General features: G+C 36.9%; 3 protein-coding genes across 3 annotated transcripts; all 3 read left to right on the top strand.

The window, feature by feature from the left end:
* Window positions 1–744: 744 nt before the first annotated feature.
* On the top strand, window positions 745–1,677 carry LOC125362592 (olfactory receptor 5B2-like). Its single transcript, XM_048361412.1, has one exon. The coding sequence runs from the start codon at window positions 745–747 to the stop codon at window positions 1,675–1,677; it is 933 nt and encodes a 310-aa protein (XP_048217369.1).
* A 4,071-nt stretch (window positions 1,678–5,748) lies between these two features.
* Window positions 5,749–6,672, top strand: LOC125361451 (olfactory receptor 5B2-like). The gene has a single exon (XM_048359937.1). It carries the CDS (start codon window positions 5,749–5,751, stop codon window positions 6,670–6,672), a length of 924 nt encoding a protein of 307 aa, XP_048215894.1.
* Window positions 6,673–14,944: 8,272 nt separating this feature from the next.
* LOC125361453 (olfactory receptor 5B3-like) lies at window positions 14,945–15,868 on the top strand. Its single transcript, XM_048359939.1, has one exon. It carries the CDS (start codon window positions 14,945–14,947, stop codon window positions 15,866–15,868), a length of 924 nt encoding a protein of 307 aa, XP_048215896.1.
* The last annotated feature ends 4,610 nt before the right edge of the window (window positions 15,869–20,478 follow it).

The raw sequence follows: 20,478 nt of genomic DNA, 5'->3' as shown, positions 1-20,478 counted from the left end.
ATTATTTCTCAGTCAGAAGTTTCATTTGCTTGGTTGTATTTTTTTTTTGGCTTGGTTGTATTTAACCTCAAACCAGAGGAAAATACATGATGAATAAAATCAAATTGCTGCCTCTGTCTACGGTGATATTCCCAAAGACTGCGATTGAAGTAAAGATAAGAATTCTTAAATGGAGTTAAATTTAATGAAATTCAAGTTGGTTTAAATTCATTTGGATCATCAGATGCATTCGACGTGGGACCCACTCAACATATGCTGCGTGTTAAAATGCGTCCATGACAGAAGTGGCATCTAATTCCTGTAAATATGAATTAATCTACCTCATGGCTTCTATACTTTGCATTGATCAAAAATCTAATCAAATTCTTAACACTGTTCTGCTGGCACAATGAAAACACTCCAAAAATTCTCCCACCTGTGTTGTCTAAATTGGCAGATGGCTTGAACCACACAAGTCCTGTTCATAATGGTGCTAAGTACTATATCTCACTTCAATGTAGACACATTTAAGATGTTTGAATGATTCATTGAAATCTCTCAAGCACCACAGAAGATAACAGCATACAATCGATGCATGCAGTCTGATTTTGAAGCCAATATTTATACTATAGAACCTAAGAATGTAAATTATAGTTAAAATGAGAGAATACATCATGTATTTTTCTAATTTCAATCCCAGTTGGTCATCAGCATATTCTTTGTATTGCACAGCTATAGACAATGCAGAGTTCTCAGACAGCATTGATGGAGAACAGGACAGGAGAGACACAGCAGTTCATCCTGGTTGGACTGACCAATGACCCACACCTGGAGGGCCCTCTCTTCATAATCTTCTTCTTCATCTACCTTATCACCATGTTTGGGAACCTGGGGATGATCGGACTGATTATTTCAGACTTTCGTCTCCACACCCCCATGTACTTCTTCCTTGGTAACCTGTCTCTGGTGGATTTTTGTTACTCTACTACTGTCACTCCCAATGTCATGACTGGCCTCCTTATGGGAGACAAGGTCATGAGCCACAATGCCTGTGCTACCCAGTTGTTCTTTTTTGCAGTCTGTGCAACTGCGGAGAATTACCTGTTGGCCTCCATGGCCTATGATCGCTATGCAGCAGTGTGTAAGCCCCTCCATTACACCACCACCATGACAACAAATGTGTGTGCATGTCTGGTCATAGGATGCTATGGCTGTGCCTTCCTGAATGCTTGCATCTACACTGGCAATGCATTCAGTGTCTCCTTTTGTAAGACCAATGTGGTCCATCATTTTTTCTGTGATATTCCAGCAGTCACGTTTATATCTTGTTCAGATAGCCATGCTCATGAACTGCTTGTTATTTATTTGGCTGGCTTCAACATCTTTTTTGCTCTCATTGTAATCTGGATATCCTACATGATCATTTTTATCACCATCCTGAAGATGCGCTCGGCTTCAGGGCTTGGGAAGGCTGTGTCCACCTGCGTCTCCCATTTCACTGCCGTCTTCATTTTCTACAGCACTGTTATGTTCATGTACTTGCAGCCCAGCTCCAGTCACTCCATGGACACGGACACAATCTCATCTATGTTTTACACAATGGTCATCCCCATGCTCAACCCTGTGGTCTACAGCCTGAGGAACAAGGAAGTCAAGAGCGCATTCACAAAGATAGTTTTCAAAAGAACACAATCTTGATTGTTTCTTTAATTTCTTAAAAGGCACAATACTTGTAGATTAGTCTCTCAGCTCTTCACTGTAATGAGTTATAGTCTAACAACTGAACTAAATTCAAGGTTCTGAAGTGCCGTGTTTACTTCTGCAATTGTTTGTTGTCTGAATGAAGCTAATATTATGTTCAGGTATATAAAACAAGTATATGACAGCTTTGTTTCTTCAAACCTTTACTGACTGTACTGATGTCCTAAATCATTTTTTCTCTCATGCGATTGATAGTTTGCATATGCAAATACATAAAGTAGCCCCCAAACAGAGGAAGTTCATGTAACTGCCGTCAGAGGACACAGATAAATGGATGTGAATGTTGGCCAGAATGCAATGTGCCTGTTCATGGTGGCTACATTTATGGGGTAATTTGACTGGATTAATAGTTACCCAGAGTCAGGCCTGGTGGCTCATTCTTGTAATCCTAGCTACTCAGGAGGTTGAGATCTGAGAATGTTGTGTTCTGATGCCAGCCTGGGGAAGGAAAGTCCGTGAGACTCTTATCTCCAACTAACCACCAGAAAACTGAAAGTAGAGCTATGGCTCAAAGTGGTATAGTGCTAGCCTTGAGCAGAAAATCTCAGGGACAGCACCCAGGCCTTGAGTTCAATTCCCATGACTGACCAAAAAGAAGTTACCCGGATAAGTAGTGAATTAATTTCACAGGTGTAGCTGTGTGAATGGCTCCAAAAGCAACTTCTATTTTTAGGAGTAGACTTTCTGAATAAGACTTTTTATTAATGGGAGTGGCTAGTTTCTAACCACATGGAGAACTCACCTTATGAAAAATAAAGTCTGCAAAGGGTGAGACATACCTTTTTACTCTCTCATATGTCAGAACTGCCAACTTTCAGGTTCCTACTTCCCAAGATGGACTCTGGTCCCATCTCACCACCCTGATTCTCAGGCCTTAAAATGAATCAGATCTTAAAATGGATCACAATGGCTGCCTTTCTGATAGCACAGGACAAGGCTTCATGATGTTGACAATCACCTGAGTCCACGCTCATAATAAATCCAACTTCATGTGTCTATGCACATTCTATCGATATTTTAAAAATTATTTTGGGGGACTGGGAATATGGCCTAGTGGTAGAGTGCTTGCCTTGCATGCATGAAGCCCTGGGTTCAATTCCTCAGCACCACATATGTAGAAAAAGCCAGAAGTGGTGCTGTGGCTCCAGTGGTAGAGTGCTAAGCTTGAGCAAAAAGACAGTACTCAGGCCCTGAGTTCAAGCCCTAGGACTGGCAAAAAAATTCTTTTTTAGTTTACAAGAGGGTTATAAGTTAACATTTCCATATATATATATATATATGTATATATATATATATATATATATATATCACATCTTCATTACAGTGATCTCTTCTCTTGGCCTCTCCCACCCGTCACTTCTCATATCAGTCATATCCTTCCCGCTTTTTCCCACATGTGTGAGATGAATTTTTTTACTGTAATCACCCATTTTGGATTCCATTTTCTACTCATCTTCGCCTTCTCACTGACTACCTTCCACCCATTGAAAACACATTCCAGCCTTTCGATATTCATTTTGTTAAATTGTCTGTTGCTTGTCAAAGGGTTTCACTGCTGTCTGTAGTGTACTGTAGGTGAATTATATGTATCCACATGCTCTTGTGTGCCACATGATCCACATAGCTGCATACTGTCACTACAGCTCACTAGTTTCAAACAGCAACCCAAAGTTAAATAAAGAGAACTGTAAGATTAAAACTATGAAAATCCTAGAAGAAAGAAAAGCAAATGCTTCAGGATATTGCAATAGAATGTGTGTGTGTAGGTGTAGTGTGTGTGTGTGTGTGTGTGTGTGTGTGTGTTATTTAAGAATATTCCCCAATGCCCAGTAAATAAACACAAAAATAGAAAAGGTGAATGACAACAAACAAGATAAATTCTGCATGGCAACCTATGTAGGAAATTGTGCATGGCAAAGGTTCTTGGTTCAAAGCCATGGTGAGCAGGAAACTGTGAGATTATTATGTGCTATTACCTATCAAGTAAGCCAGAAGTGGAGCTATGGCTCAAGTGGTATAGTCTTGAGCAAAAAAAAACAACGCTTGGGGACAGGTTCCAGGCCCTGAGTTCAAGCCCCTGGACTAGCACACACACACACACACACACACACACACACACACACACACACACACAGAGTGTGCAATATCACAAATTATCAAGGAGAGGCAAATCAAAACCACAGTGAGGTAGCTCCTAATGCTAGTAGCATGACTTTATCAAAATGATAGTAACTATCATGGGGAAGGATATAAAAAAAGAGAAAGCCTTACAGACTGTGGGAATTTAAACTACTAGACAGTTCTGAAAAGTTTTTGAAAATTCTTATGAATTTTAGTGGACATATTCTTAGGACTGTACATTGAAAATATGGGTCTCACTAAATAGAAGTAAAGCATCTACTAGAATATTTTGAAAAACCAGAAATGCCACATAATACAAAAATATGCCTGCATATTAAGATAATGAAATTGATCCCCACAGGTGATCTAATTGCTGCTTTCATACAAAGCAGGGTCAGGAGTTCCAGATGGTCTCACAGGGAAAATCTCTAGAGCTCTCCCCAAGACTTTAAAATTCTCTGCAGATCTTTCGGTATCAGCCTCTGACAACCTAATTATGACCGTACACCACATCTTTTTAAGCGGATATATCCATGGCCATCCCTCACCAGGCTTTATTATTTTTCACATGAGTGATATTTGTGGTTGGTAAATCCAGGCCTTGTTGTGATCTGAGGACTTGCTTTGTTTGAGCCTGTGGCCAAGGTCAAGGGCAACAAACTAGGAAAACAACAATAATAAACAACCCTGTACCACAGGCTTCTTCAGATTTACACAGAAATTTCTTTTCTGTTTATTTACAGACACCATCTCAATGGCATGACAGATATTGCCTTACTGTGTTTGCTCTGCAAATGAGGGTGGGGGGGTGGGCAATGGCAGGGGACTATTCCATGAAACCGAAAGAACTTCATGATAAGCTTAGAATCTGATCTATGATAATAATTTTTCTGCCATTTTCCCCCACCTCAGAGAGGGTACAACATTTTGACTAGTTGAAAAAGAGGGTGCCTCAAATCATGCTTCTATAGTATCAGGTGACTGATTTTACAGTTTTAGACTGCTTGGATTGAAGGATTTTTCTCCTCTAATAAACTGGTAAGCATCTGCATGTGATATCCATTGTTACTAACAAGCATACTTCATTAAAGGGCAAAGGAGAAGTGAATATGGGTTAAGAAGTGGGAGAGATGGCATCAATGTTTTTTTCTGAAACACATAGGTGTATGTTTAGAAAAAATGTAGACATTGCTATCATTAAATAATCATGATTATTTGGCAAAATATGAACAAAAATTAAGGCAAATAGAACTGTTGTGGAATATCTGTTCTTTTTTGTTACCTGGTTTTACTGCATGTTTTCCTATCATAAAAAGTTAGGAAACCAACAAAAGAAAAAGAAAAGAAAGGAAAAAAATTGAAAACTAAACACAGAATATTGAAATGGCCACTTTTGAACTATAAAAGTGTCTTAAGTATTAACATGCTTGAATAGAATTTTAATCTGTTCCCAAAACATTACTTAGAGGATACAGTGACATCTATAGTATCTACCTTTAGCCATTTTTGGCAGGTGACCATTACTGAGTTTTGCTAAGCGTGGAAGAAGCGAATTGGCAGATTTGACTACACATGACAATCATTCACAATTCAGTTAATTTACGCATATATTCTTTGACATCTTGTAGATGATCCATTAAAATTCTCCAGAAATAATCATCATAACAATAATTAATAATAGGTAACCTTATACATGAAGAGTCCACAAAAATGGGTTTCATTTCCATGCTCTTCTTGCAAAATCTTGAAGTACTAGTTGTTGCTACAGTGAAAGCGGATAATCTGTCCTGATTATAACTTTCAGCCTCAATTATGCTGTGTTTTTTTAATAATATCATTCCCCTATGTCATGGCTACAGAACATCTGGAGATTGTCAGGAAAATGCAATGGAGAACAGGACAGAAGTGACAGAGTTCATTCTACAGGGACTGACCAGTGACCCTCACCTGCAGGTCCCCCTCTTTATCATCTTCCTCATCATCTACATGGTCACTCTGGTTGGGAATCTGGGGATGGTCCTGCTGATTGTCTTGGACTCTCGCCTCCACACCCCCATGTACTTCTTCCTCGGTAACCTGTCTCTGGTGGACTTTTGTTACTCTTCAGTCATCACTCCTAAAGTCATGGCTGGGCTCCTGAGGGGAGACAAGGTCATGACCTATAACACATGTGTTGTTCAGATGTTCTTCTTTGGAGCCTTTGCAAATGTGGAAAATTACCTCCTGGCTTCAATGTCCTATGACCGTTATGCAGCGGTGTGCAAGCCCCTCCATTATACTACCACCATGACAACTAAGGTGTGCATGTGTCTGATCATAGGCTGCTATACCTGTGGTTTACTGAACGCCTCCATCCATATCATAAACACGTTCAGTCTCTCCTTCTGTGGGTCCAATGTAGTCCATCACTTTTTCTGTGATGTCCCGGCTGTCATGGTTCTCTCATGTTCTGACAGGCACATCAATGATCTTGTTCTTATTTATGTGGCCAGCTTCAACATATTCTTTGCTCTAGTGGTCATTGTCATATCCTACCTGATTATTTTTATCACCATCCTAAAGATGCACTCAGGTGCAGGCTATAGAAAGGCTATCTCCACTTGTGCCTCTCACTTCACTGCAGTCTCCATTTTCTATGGGACAATTATCTTCATGTACTTACAGCCCACCTCTAGTCATTCCTTGGACACAGAAAAAATCATATCTGTATTTTATACGATGGTCATCCCCATGCTGAACCCTCTGGTCTACAGCCTGAGGAACAAGGAGGTCAAAAGCGCATTCACCAAGATTATTCTGAGGGCAAGATAGCTTTCATGATTTTAACTTTAACTTTTTGATATGTTCTTTACATCGATGCTTCCCTCTCAGATTGCTCCCTGCACTTAGTATTTTTAAAATCCATGCTAATTCAAGTGCTGCTATGATCCACTTACAAGCTCTGCCATAGTCTATTCTTTTGGGGGAAAAGGAAAACACATATTCAGAAACATAAAATCAGAGTGATGTTTTATATTTTTGAGTCTATTGGTGAAAAAATTATGAGCGATATTTCTATAGTTGATCATTTATGTATGATTTTTAAATGACATTTAAATACAAACATATGTAAATCAAATGTAGAGAGAAGCCCACAAATAGGGTTTCTAAAATGCATGTGTCTACTGAGGGTATAAGCAAATGCTTGTGGCAGATTTTCCAGAATGAAATATGGGGTATCTAATTAATACTGTGGTTTATACATATCAACTGGATAAAGGGATACTCAGATAGCTAATAAGAATAGTTTCTATGTGTTTTTCTGTCAAAATAGTTCTAAAAGAGAGAACTTCTTGAATCAATAGACTTACAAAGGCCTTCTCAGTGATAAAGGTTATTGACCTATTTTTCGAGGTGTAGCCAGTTGGAACAAAAAGGTTGGAGAAAGGAACAGTTCTTTCTCTTTCTTAACTGGGATATCTATTTTTTTCTTGGATATCTGAGACATTCTACCACTGGTCTAGTACAAGTTATTAAAATTTACACTAGCCATACCTCACTGCCATTCACTTCTCAGGTCTTTGACATCAGAGTGAATTGTACTGTTTAGCCTTCCTGTTCTACAATTTACCTGGAATACATTATGGCTCTTCTCAGATTTCAGAATCATTTGAGATTCAACCCTTAACAAATATCTTCTTATAAAGACATACATTGATTTCTGTTCCCTGATCAACAGCAATAGTCTAGCATTTAAGAATCATTATTTATTTTTAATTGAATAAAAGTACATAATTTACACAGGATGTTTTTGTCTTTTGTGCTACTTTTTTTGAGCTGATCCTGGGGCTTGAACTCAGTGTCTGGGCACTGTCCATGAACTTTTTAGCTCAAAGATACTGCTCTACAATTTGAGCCACAGCTCCACTTCCAGCTTTTTGGTGGCTCATTAGAGATGAGTCTCATGGACTTTCTTGCCCAAGCTCTCTTTGAACCACAGTTCTCAGATCTCAGCTTCCCAATTATAGAACTACAGGCATAGTAAGCCAGCAGAGCCTGTGATCTCTGCTTTACTCCTGTTATATCTCCAGTTATATATTTCACATATTTTTGTGGGGAAAGAAACCATACATTTTTTATGTTTGTAAGTTTGGACTTAAATTGCTTAATATAATTATCTCAATTCTATCCATTTTCCTACAAACTTCGTAATTGTTTTCTTTTTCTTTGTTCAAGTAAAATTCTTTTGTCAATAGACATTTGCAAATGTCTATTCAAATGGACATGTTGAATGGAAACCCCTTTTACTATTTAAAGATAATAAAAATTGGGCTGGGGATATGGCCTAGTGGCAAGAGTGCTTGCCTCGTATACATGAGGCCCTGAGTTCAATTCCCCAGCACCACATATACAGAAAATGGCCAGAAGTGGCGCTGTGGCTCAAGTGGCAGAGGGCTAGCCTTGAGCAAAAAGAAGCCAGGGACAGTTCTCAGGCCCTGAGTCCAGGCCCCAGCACTGGCCAAAAAAAATAAAAATAAATAAATAAAATAAAAAAGATAATAAAAATAAATGAGTAAATAAAAACATCCATTGGTTGTGTGTGTCTGTATAGAAAACATGCAAGAATAAATATGGATATGCAGGGATCTCTGTAGTAAACTGTGATTCTTATTTATATGTACACAGATAGAGACTTTCTAGATAATAGTTATTCTATTTTTATTTTCTAAAGAACTTCCATACTGATTACTATAGTTGAAAAATCAATTTATATTTCTTCTAATAATATATAGGGTTTATTTCCCTTTGCATGCTCAAAACATTTATTTATGTCGTCTTGATAAGAGTTATTCTAACTAGGGTAAGAATAACAATATCATTTTGACTTGGTTTTTTTGTTTATTTACTAAAGAATATAGAAATACCTACTTTAAGAATAATGAAAGGGGTAAAATTGAGCAATCTGCATTGTACTCATTAATTGACATATTGAGTTGAAAACCTTTTGTATAACTATTTAAAGACAAAAACCTGCAAGAAAGAAGAAAAAAGAGGAAGAATGGAAGTGTTAAAAGGGAGACAGATGGAGTGAATACAATGAAATTATATTAAAGACAAGTATAGCAATAGTACATAAAAACCCTATATGGTACACTTAATGAAACTGAGAAATAAAGGTGAAAAATGTCATTGATAAATGCAGTAACATATATATGTATATATTACTTTTATATAACTTATATTTATAAGCTTTGACTACATTAGAAATAACAATTATCCACCATCAAGATAGGGAATCAGCCCAGATGCCTCTCAATGGATGAATGGATCAAGAAAATGTGATATATATACACAATGGAATTCTACCCATGAGAAATAATGACATTGAACCATTCATAAGGAAACAGAAAGACCTGGAAAGGATTATGTTAAGTGAAATAAGCCAGACCCAGGGAAACACAGGTGCCTGGTTTCCCTCATTAGTGGTAACTACAATGTGCCTATCTAAAGTAAGAACACTGAGTCTAAAGTAAGAACACTGGGTGGCACCCAAGTAGTTACAAATGAATTAACTGAAGTATAATAGAATCTATGGATAACACAAGCAGTATCATTCTGTAGAAAGACTAAGTCAAAGCCCAATACAATGAGTACTAAGAAATGGATACTTGTGGGGGTGGGAGTTGTAGAAGAATAATTGGAAAAAATGAATAGAAAGCAGGCAAGAATGCATTGTATAGGCCACAGAACAGAAAAATAAGGGAAGGGGTAGATGGAAAAGGGGACTGAATATGTTGAAGGGATGACATGGATCAAGATGTGTTGTATGTATCAATTGCTGTGTTAAATGGCAAACAATTCAGTACATAACCTAGAAATGAAGAAAAGTGAAGGAAGGGGTAGTGTTGGAGGGGTGGGTGAGAATGTTAATAGGAGTAACATTGATCAAGAGGTACTGCTCTGTTGAATGGCAACTCTTGTATGACTACCTAAAGAAAAAAGAAAATATATCTTGAAAAACCCATATGGTATACCTAATATATACTAAAAAATGAAAAAAATATGTCACTGATAAATGCAGTAATATATTACATGTATATGTATTATTTATATTTATAACCATTGACTACAATGGAAATACCATTTATTACAATTTTGAATTTCTTGGGATTAGATATCAGTGTGTGTTTCTATATTTGTTGTTTTTTTTTCAAATTTTTATTATCAAACTGATGTACAGAGAGGTTACAGTTTCATACGTTAGGCATTGGATACATTTCTTATACTGTTTGTTACCTTGTCCCTCATTTGTGCTGAGAACATTTGGACAACCCGTCTAGTCAATTTTTCACCATGCTGTTTGTATAGCAATAAACACTATATATGCAAATGCATATTTATATAAACATTTATGAACTGAACCCAGACCTGGTCTTTCTCCTGTTAGACTCGCATCACTGCTACCAAGGTCATGTGACAGTGAGGCCTGTTTACTTTCTATATCTAGCATTGCTCTTTATTATGAGAACTTTCTCATTAAAATAGGAAGTGAAATTATTGCTTTCCCATGGATTATATCCATAGAGTTCTCTTCTATATGAGTCTTTTCATGTTGGTTGGTGTAAGGAGCATGGATGACTGAACACTTTCACACATTGTTTACATAGAAATGTTTCTCTCCACTGTGAGTTTTTTTTTAAACCTATTTGAAAGGAACTGGAACATGTAAAGGCTTTTACACTTGCAGACACACACAGAGTTTCTGTCTACTGTGCATTTTTGCATGTCTTAGAAAAATCTTAGACCAGGAAGCAGGTACTTGAAAAGGGATGGGATGGGGTGAAGAGGAAAAGGATAGACAAATGAATAGAAGAAGAGGGGAAGAATGTACCCAAAAAATTCAATGTATATCCTACAAAATTAGGTAGAATGAAGGAAGGGAAGGGATGGGTGAGAATATTGAAAGGGGTGACATGATCAAGGTGCATTATATTCATAACCTGCTTTGTTAAATGGAAACTCTTTTGTACATTTACTTAAGATAATAAAAAATAAAAAAGATAATCTCTAAATGAATTGGAATATTTCGAGGCTTTCCCACATTGTGTATATCTGTAACGTCCTTTTCACGTAATGATTTCATTTAATACAATGTAAGTGTAATATTTTCAGATTCTTTCACATCGTTTACATAGGTGGGATTTTTCCCCACTGTGATTTTTCTAGATAATGGTGAGACTGAAACTTCATAGCAGAAAGTAGGTGGTGGGGAAAAACCAGCTCACTCCATTTCAGACAAGATGTACCTCAGGATAGAAGGAACCAGGGCAAGACAGAACCAATGGTACATGTATCAATGACCTGCTTCCTCCCAGGAGGCCTGACCTCCTACATTTTTACCTGCCTTTCATCAAAACACCGTAGCTCATTTTCAAGGCTTTTTGTTGATCAAAGTTTTTCCTTCCTCTATTTTCCTTTCGGATGAATATTTTTCTAAATCACTTTCTTCTGCATTCATTAGGTTCTGCAAGTCTTTGATATATTTCCCAGAGAAGGAATGAATCCATTTCTGGAAGAATTTTCTGTTGGTATGTTTGTGTGTTTTCCATTTCTCTGCATTAAAAGGCCCTTTGAAACCTTTAACCTGAGACTTTGAGGGTCTATGTTATTAAAAAAACAAACAAACAAAAAAATCCACCTAGTAGTTGCATGTATAACTCGCTAAATTATCCAGACGAATCTTGCATCGATGAACACCATCGCCGTGGCATACTATTGCTGTGCACAAAACGTTTATTTGCTTTTCTATTCAGAGCTCTAGTCCTGGGGCCGTTCTTCAGCTTCCTGGGGGCCTTAGCATCCTGCAGATGTATTTCTTAGGCTACTGCCAGCATATTGCACTGTTTGCATAGGAGAGTGTAGTTCTCTCTATGTGGTGTCTCTTAAGTGTATTGGCTGGTGAAGGAATTACCATCTATACAAACCCCTATCAGAAAATGAATCCTAGTGATTACCATGGAAGGAATGAAGACAATTGTAGGGCGCTGCAAACACTATAAGAAATCTTATAGTAGTAACAACAGTACTAATATTGATAACGATGATGATAATAAATATTTTCTCCACAGTCCATAATGCATATCTGTTACTCTCCTGTTTGGTGAAATTGGGGATGGAAGATATAGGAAACTAGATGGATTATTGTAGTACTAATATTGTCACCTATGCTGCACAAATATTATAAATATATATTATATATAATATATTATACATGTGTATTGTATATGTAATGTATATTATATGATATATAATATTATATATAATCATATTACCTCCCTACAACCCCTCCTAACAGTCTAGATAACAAGGCAATATTTTCTCCTTCAAAGAAAACTTAAATTTAGTGACGCAAACTAGATGCACAAACCCAATGTTTAAGCTCCATACGTCTTGAACTGAGATGGTGAGATAAGCCAACTGAGCAGTGAGGACTGGCATGCACTGTGCAAATGAAAGAATTAATCCCCCTTTTTCCTGCAAGAAGAAAACAAGCTCCTAACATTCAACTGTGATGGTAACCTAGATACATGTTGAAGAAGAATTAGCAATGATTTTCAAGTGTAAGTGAAAATGAAAGCAAGATAAAAATAATAATGGAAAATATTCAGCATGAAATATGGATTAAAATGTGCAAGTTTGAATTGATTCCTGATGGAAGGTTAAACAGTAGCTACTTTCAGAAAGTAGCTGTTTGGCAATTTCCTGTTTGAATAAATAAAAACTGCCATTTGCAAAATCAACCTGATACCCACACAACACACTTTAATGGATGGAAAAACAGAACCCTGCACAAAATTCTTCAGCCAATATTTAAAGCACCCTTTATAATAACACAACCTTATAATGAGTTCATACGTTCTTCAATTGCACAATCAAAATAATTTCTATTGCTCATGTAATAGCATACAAATCTCCAGTAAATAAAAGCTTCTAACAATAAGGATGGATCTTAATTGCTAGGTAAGTATGTTACAATCAAAGAACACGTATTCCAGGATTAAGCCCGCTATGGGAAAGTCAAAACACTGAATACAATTTTCCTTATTCTTAGGGCTCTAGGCTGAAGAAACAATAATAACATAGTTTAGTTGAATCTTGCTGAGGTTTATCTGATCATGAATTTAATAAAAATTTTAGAACTACATACTTAAGAAAGTGTTTGCCTAACTGCGTGGGCATTATATACTAAATGGATTCTTTTTTAAAAAAAAATGAAGAGATGACAAATAACACAAAAACGTGTGCCCATTACAATAACCAGAATGATCCCCACAGGTGTTTTAATTGCCTCTTCCCCAGAAGGTGGCATCAGGAGGTGAAGATGGTCACAAGAGAAATCTCCAGAGTTCTCCAAGTCTGTATAATTATCTCCAGATTGCACTTTAAAATCCTCATACAATTCCACATCACATTAGGGGGCATACAATAAAGCCATACTTCATTGGTCATTATTCTTCATTTGAATGAAACTCATTTAAAAAATAGTCCTTCCTCTGGTCTATGAATTTGCATTGAGTCTCAACAATGGTCAGAAAAAATGCACCATGATTCAAAACTATATCGAAAGGCATCTATTTGGCAATCTACATACAAGGTACATATAGACATCTCTTCCTTTTTTTACAGGCACAATGTGTGAATATGTGACAAATATTATATTATTATTTTTGTGTTAGAGATTGGTAGTGAGGAGACAGAAATGATTGTTTTGGTAGTCTAGGTGTTTGAACTCATGGCCTTATCTTTGCTAGGCAATACTCAACTATTTGAGCCATGCCACCAGGCTTTACAGGTTTTTGTTTTAATATAGAGTTTCATATTTATTTGGCTAGGTCCGGCTCTGCACAGCAACCCTTCTATCTATTCCTCCTAAGCAGTGGGACCACCATGCCTAGTATCTTGGTTGAGACGAGTCTCATTAAACTTTGTGCCTGAACTGACTACAATCCTCCTGATTTCTAACTCCCAAGTCGCTGTGATTACAGATGAAACAGAAATAATTTAAGGTAAGTTTAGAAACTGATTCATGTGGATTCCCCCTTTTTCTACTTATTTCTGCCTTGAAGAACTTGGCATATGTTAGGTACAACCTGATGGAGAATGTATCTCTGGTCATACTTACTATTAATTTCCGTGGTTGTTTCTACGATGTCCAATTAACTCTTCTCAATTGGTTGTATTTTTCTCTTCCAACATACTGATCATCTTTTGTATACATACACATTATTAGTGTGAAGTGTCATTTATACAAAGTCAAGCATACATACTGTGGCCTACTTAAAGGATGAATGAGATATTCAGTGGTTTTCTTGAAACATTGATAGAATCTGTCAATGTTTCTGTCATAGGAATTTACACAGTTGTCAGAGAACATCTTTTTGCTGTTATAGGAGGTTAGGAAACAAAAACGAAAGAAGTTACTAAAATGAAAATATAAAGGACCCAGATATTGTCCTAAATAAATTAACAAGCTTATAATGCACTTTAGTTTTTTTCTCCAAACTCATCCTATTAATGATAGAAAGAGTGAATGCTCACCCAAGGTGTCTAGAGAAGTTCCTTACACACACACACACACACACACACACACACACAGTGTAAAGGTGATATACAGAGGGGTTACAGTTATATAAGACAGGTAATGAGTGCATTTCTTTTTTAATAGTGTCACCCTTTCCCTTGCTCTCTCCTAGTAACCCATCTGTGCATCACCTTTACAGTGTGTGTGTGTGTATGTGTGTGTGTGTGAACTTCTCTAGACAAGTTATATGGTTCATTTTCCACTGAAACAAATCAGCATGTCACAATATGAAATTGCTTACCTCAACAGATGCATGCACATTTAAATTACATAGACTACCCATTGATCTATCAGATTCAATGTCAGGTAGCTTTTTATTATCACGTAAGTATTCTTCAGAGTCCTGGTGCAAAAACTGTTTTTTCCATGAAGTGATTCATACTGTACTTCTTCATTTGAACTCTTCATCATTATGTCTCTGTCCCTCATGCTACAGAATCTACTGATCACCAGAAGCAACTAATGGAGAACAAGAGCAGAGTGACACAGTTCATCCTGCTGGGACTCACCGGTGAGCCAGCTCTGCGGACTCCCCTCATAATAACCTTCCTCTTTGTCTATGTCATCACTCTGACTGGGAATGTGGGAATGATTCTACTAATCATCTTGGATTCTCGGCTCCACACTCCCATGTATTTTTTCCTTGGTAACTTGTCTTTCGTGGATTTTTGTTACTCTTCAGCTGTCACTCCAAAGGTCTTGTCTGGACTCACTGTCGGAGACATGGCCATCACCTACAATGCTTGTGCTGCTCAGATGTTCTTCTTCTCAGCCTTTGCTACCACAGAAAATTATCTCTTGGCTTCCATGGCCTATGATCGCTATGCGGCAGTGTGTAAACCTCTCCATTACGCCACCACCATGACAACAGGCGTGTGTTTGTGTCTGGTGATAGGTTCCTACATCTGTGGTTTCTTGAATGCCTTCATTCACACTGCGAACATATTCAGCCTTTCCTTCTGTTTGCCCAATGTGGTCCATGATTTTTTCTGTGATCTTCCGGCAGTCATGGTTCTCTCTTGCTTCAAGAGGCACATTAATGATCTTGTCCTTATTTGTGTAGGTAGCTTCAACATATTTTTTTCCATTGTGGTTATCTGGATTTCCTACATGATCATTTTTATCTCCATCATAAAGATGCGCTCAGCTGCAGGGACCCACAAGGCTATGTCCACCTGCGCCTCCCACTTCACCGCAGTCTCCATCTTCTATGGCACGATCATCTTCATGTACTTACAGCCCAGCTCCAGTCACTCCATGGACACCGACAAAATCGCATCCGTGTTTTACACCATGGTCATCCCCATGCTCAACCCTGTGGTCTACAGCCTGAGGAACAAAGAGGTCAAGAGTGCATTCATGAAGATAATTTTCAAGGCAAGATAATCTGTAGAGTTTTACATTTTAGTGTTTGGCATGCTCAAGCCTAGATGACCTCTTTTTATAGTCTCTCTCTGTTTCTTATTTTAAAACGAAAGTAGGTTCAGTGTCAAGAGGTGACCTAATTACTATCTGGAATTGGAATACTGTATTCAGAAACATAACACTTGAGTGTGAATATTTATGGTCTCTTTAGATTAGCTTTTTCCTAAATTGTATTATGATATTGGTATCTTTGATCATGTTCCGTGCATTTTTTTCTACAGCAGGTAAACACAAATATGTGATGTAGATGCATAAGGAGAGCTTAATATGGGTGGAGGGAATAGGATGGATGTTGTCAAAATAGTTTGGCTCCAGTATAAAAAAAGGCCACTGAAACTTATTGAATTATACTAGGGGAGGGCAAGGGTGAGTTATAGAGGGGGTGATTTATTAGAATATAGTGTATACAGACTTGTAAATGTAACAATGAAATCACCCTTGTGTAACTAATGTATGCTAATAAATAAGAAAAGAAGGCTCACGAGTCTCTGAAGTGCACGCAGGCTCCAATGAAGGCAAATGCAAGCAAGGGTGGAAAATTTGCTGGAAGAAATTGTGGTGTTGTGGAGGTGGTTTCTTTTTTATATTCATTTAACTGAGTAAAGGACTAACCACACAACTAGTGAAATTTCTCTCTGTGTGAGAGAATATGGAGAGAGAGAGAGACTACCATTTGTCAGTAGCCTTAGAAAAGAAGGTCTTCCCTCATCACAGGGGTGATCATCATCCCATACTCCTAGGCTTGCCCATTACAACCAAACCTCTATTCTCACATTATGGAACACAGAATGAATCACATCTCCAACTACCTTCATTCTGTAACTCACTTAAGTTCAATAAGTGCACAGTGTAATTTCTCAGCTTCAACGATCGTATGAGCTCAGACACTTAGCAAATAACCTTATATTAGTCTATATTTACTTATTTTAATTTAATTGTTTTGTAAAGGTGATGTACAGTGAATTTACAGTTATATAAGTAAGGTAATGAGTACATTTCTTGTCGAACACTATGTTACCCCTTCCTTCATTTTTCTGTTCTGCTCCCACTCCGCCGCCCCCTCCTCCAAGTTGTAAAGTTCATTTCCAATGCAGTGTCTTGTGAGTATTGCTGTTTCATTGTTCACCCTTTGTCCTTTGTCTCACCATTTTGTTATTCCCCTCCCTTTCCCCCAATCAGATAAACATATATACAAGACACAGGGTACCAAAATAAAAAACAAAAGAGGCTAAACCAAAAGGGGAAAAGTGAAAGTAAAAAGAAAATTTTGCACAGTACATTAAAAAGGAAAAGAAAAACAAAAAAAACCTTTCTTGTTTCCGTATCTTTGAGTGCATTTTGCTTAGCATTATTTTATATGGTCATAAGTACATAGCTACATATGTTTATTTATTTTTACTGGACAAAGTACAGTATAAAGTGTTAAAAATTATTTTATTGAGTTATTAATATATGAAATTCATAGAAGGCATTTACATTCCTTCCTTACTAGTGTCGGAGTCCTAGTTGGCAAAATGTTATGTACTATTACATGAGTTATGTATCCTCCTTGATTATAATATATATGTATAGATATTCTATCTATCTATATATATCTGTATATATAGACAAAAGACTCTAGTATGAGTTACTACATTTGACAGGTCTGGAAAACTTAAAACTTCTCCACATTGTTTTCAGAGATAAGTGTTTCTCTGCAATATGAGTTCTTTTCTGTATTTAGAAGCAATCAGGCTGACGAAAGGCTTTTCCACATTGCCTGCGTGCAGAATGTGTCTCTCCTCTGTGAATCCTTTACTGGCATCAATGAAGGCTTTCTTTTTCACATTGCTTACATAACTAAGATATTTCTTTTCAAATTTTACTCCAGTAGATTAACTATCTGGAATGCAGTTGAATAAACCTCAAAATTGGCTTCTGGGTTAGCAAGTACTTTCTCAAATGAAAATGGCACGAAGCAAACAATTTAAGAAATGGAAAGATTTGTTTCAGCTCCTGGGTTCAGAGCTTTTAGCCCATGGTTAGTAGGCGTCATTGATTTTGGGATAAGCTGGGGCTAAAGATCATAGCTCAGAACATGGAGCAGAGCAAAGCAGGTCACTAATGGCAGTCGGAAAGAAGTGCAGGACTATGTGAACTACCAGATACAGGCCGCAGTGACACAACCCAAGTTTCCACCTTCCAGAAAAGCCCAGCTCCTGAAGTTTCTAGATTTTCCCAACATAGAACATCATTTGGCTCTGGGTGTCAACACATGAGACTCTAAGGAGGGTATAACATTCTGTTTCTCCTCAGAGATTTCTAACCTCTTGATTTCTGAAATTTCTCCTCTTGTTGTCTGTTGTAAAGACTTCGGAAATCCCATTTTTACCTATAAAGGCAAACTAGGTTACATTTAAACAGGATTTTTTTTTTTTTGTCTGAGAAGGGACCAGAAAAGCACTTATCTCCAGGGTGAGGTTCAGACAGTCATGATCGAATGTCACTGACTCCTTTGCACACTGGAGTCCCAGGCACCCTCCCCCTAGCTCCTACAGTGACTGGAGATCAAGGCTGTAAAGACACTGAGCGCCTTCCCTCTCTCAGCAATGCAGAAGAAGTAGTAAGTATTGCTGGAAAGGAAATCAAATGCAAATTTCTCAACAGTATGTAATCTCTACTTGGTGTCTGTTCTCTGCATGCTTATTAATTTATCATCAATTCTAAAAATTCAGATTCTAATAAAACAATGATTGGAACCCAATAGTACTAACAATGCTACCAGATAAATATCTAGAATAAATAACCAAAAATAACATAGCAAAGAGTAAAACTGTCATTGTAAGAGCAAATCAATTAATCTCTATAATGAAATTTATAATGAAAATTGGCCAAAGACATGGAATACATTTGAAAACAAGGTAGCAGACATGTATGTACACCTTCCTTATAAATAATGTCATAAATGAATTGATTAAAGTTTTTCCAATTGAAAGGTATTCAATGAATAAGTGCATGCAATTAAGATCCAACTACATATTGCTTATAAAAACTCATTTCTCAAAAGATAGGTATAGAATGTATGTAAAGGATTGGAATAAGCTATTCCATGGAAGTAGAATACAACAACGAAAATTAAGAGTAGACATAGAAGTAACAAACAATCTTGAGTTAAAAATAGTAAAATGTGACATGAAAACTTCTCTACAGAAATTAGAATTTCAAAATTATGAAACTAAGAAATAATTGGGCTGAATAACTAAGAAAAAGAGAGCTTCAAATAAAATATAAAATAGGTAAAACTGATGCAAGAAAACACAACATCATATCATATAAACAAAATCAATGATGAATTGAGAAATACTACAATTGACTTATAGAAATACGAAATATAATTAAAATGAATTGTGCACAATCTATGCAAATATCTGAATCCTATAAATGATGGACATATCTATGCACAAGTATGCTGACCAAGACTGGATTGGGAAGAAATAGAAAATCTTAAACAGTAAAATAAAAACTAGCAAATTTGAATTTGTGAACAAAATATTCTGTCAAGGAAAATCCACAAGCCAAGATGTCTTCACTCCAGAGTTTAACAAAATTTTTAGAAGGACTCATACAATTTTCCCTTCAGACCTAAGGAATTTTTTCCAATGGACTGTTCAGATATTTATGGAATCCTTTACGTGCCTAGATTTGTTCATTTTTTGTTTGTTTTTTTGACCAAATGTTCTGCAGGCTTTTTATTAAACAAACTATTCTCCAGTTTTGAGTAATGAGGAGATTTTTTTTCCAAACACGTTCTTCAAGATTACCCTGAGTACATTATCCTCAGAATAGGAGACAATATAATAAGAGCCACAGATTAATATCTTTGAAAAGTATAAGTCCAAATTTCCCCCAAATTACTCACAAGCTAAACTCAGGGGCATGTAACATTTTGCACCAAAACTCAGTGGGACTTATCCCCTTGTATAAGGATCGCTCAACATATACAATCAATATAATAAGAGTACACAAAGAAATTAAAACAATATGATCATATTCATAGATGCAAAAATGCATTGGGGGAAATAATAACATTCCCTCACAATAAGCAATGTTGAACACAATTAGATACAAATAAACACAACTCAATACATGAAGACCACTTATAACAAGGCAGTAACAGCTAACATTGTATCAAGTGGTAGATATAATGGAAGTTTTTACTCAAAACAGCATGGTAAGAATGCATGCCACCACAACTTTATTTAACATAGCTCTGGAAGCCTTTGCCTGAGTAAATAGGCAATAGAGACTAAAAGACACTCATACTGGAAAACCATGGAAGCAGATGCAAATTTCTCCTTGACACCTGTATTCCTTGTTCCTTTCAGTGCTACTCACACGAGCTAAGAAGTGGCACCGCCCGCCCATCTATCCCCTGATCATGCATAAAGAAGACGTGGTACATACAGAACATGACATACTACATCAATGAAACAAGAATCAAACCCTGTCATAAAGTAGATCATTACTTTAAAAAAATATACAAACTAGAAAGACAATTGTGAAGTGAGCTCATTCATGTCAGATGTGCTGTT

This window comes from Perognathus longimembris, chromosome 13, assembly GCF_023159225.1.
Source record: "Perognathus longimembris pacificus isolate PPM17 chromosome 13, ASM2315922v1, whole genome shotgun sequence".
Lineage (NCBI taxonomy): Eukaryota > Metazoa > Chordata > Mammalia > Rodentia > Heteromyidae > Perognathus > Perognathus longimembris.
The sequence above is the reverse complement of the archived record's forward strand: the minus strand, read 5'-3'. Positions and strand labels throughout refer to the sequence as shown.

Bases quoted from the DNA above. Each gene is read 5' to 3' on its own strand.
- LOC125362592 (XM_048361412.1), top strand. From the start codon at position 745: ATGGAGAACAGGACAGGAGAGACACAGCAGTTCATCCTGGTTGGACTG.
- LOC125361451 (XM_048359937.1), top strand. From the start codon at position 5,749: ATGGAGAACAGGACAGAAGTGACAGAGTTCATTCTACAGGGACTGACC.
- LOC125361453 (XM_048359939.1), top strand. From the start codon at position 14,945: ATGGAGAACAAGAGCAGAGTGACACAGTTCATCCTGCTGGGACTCACC.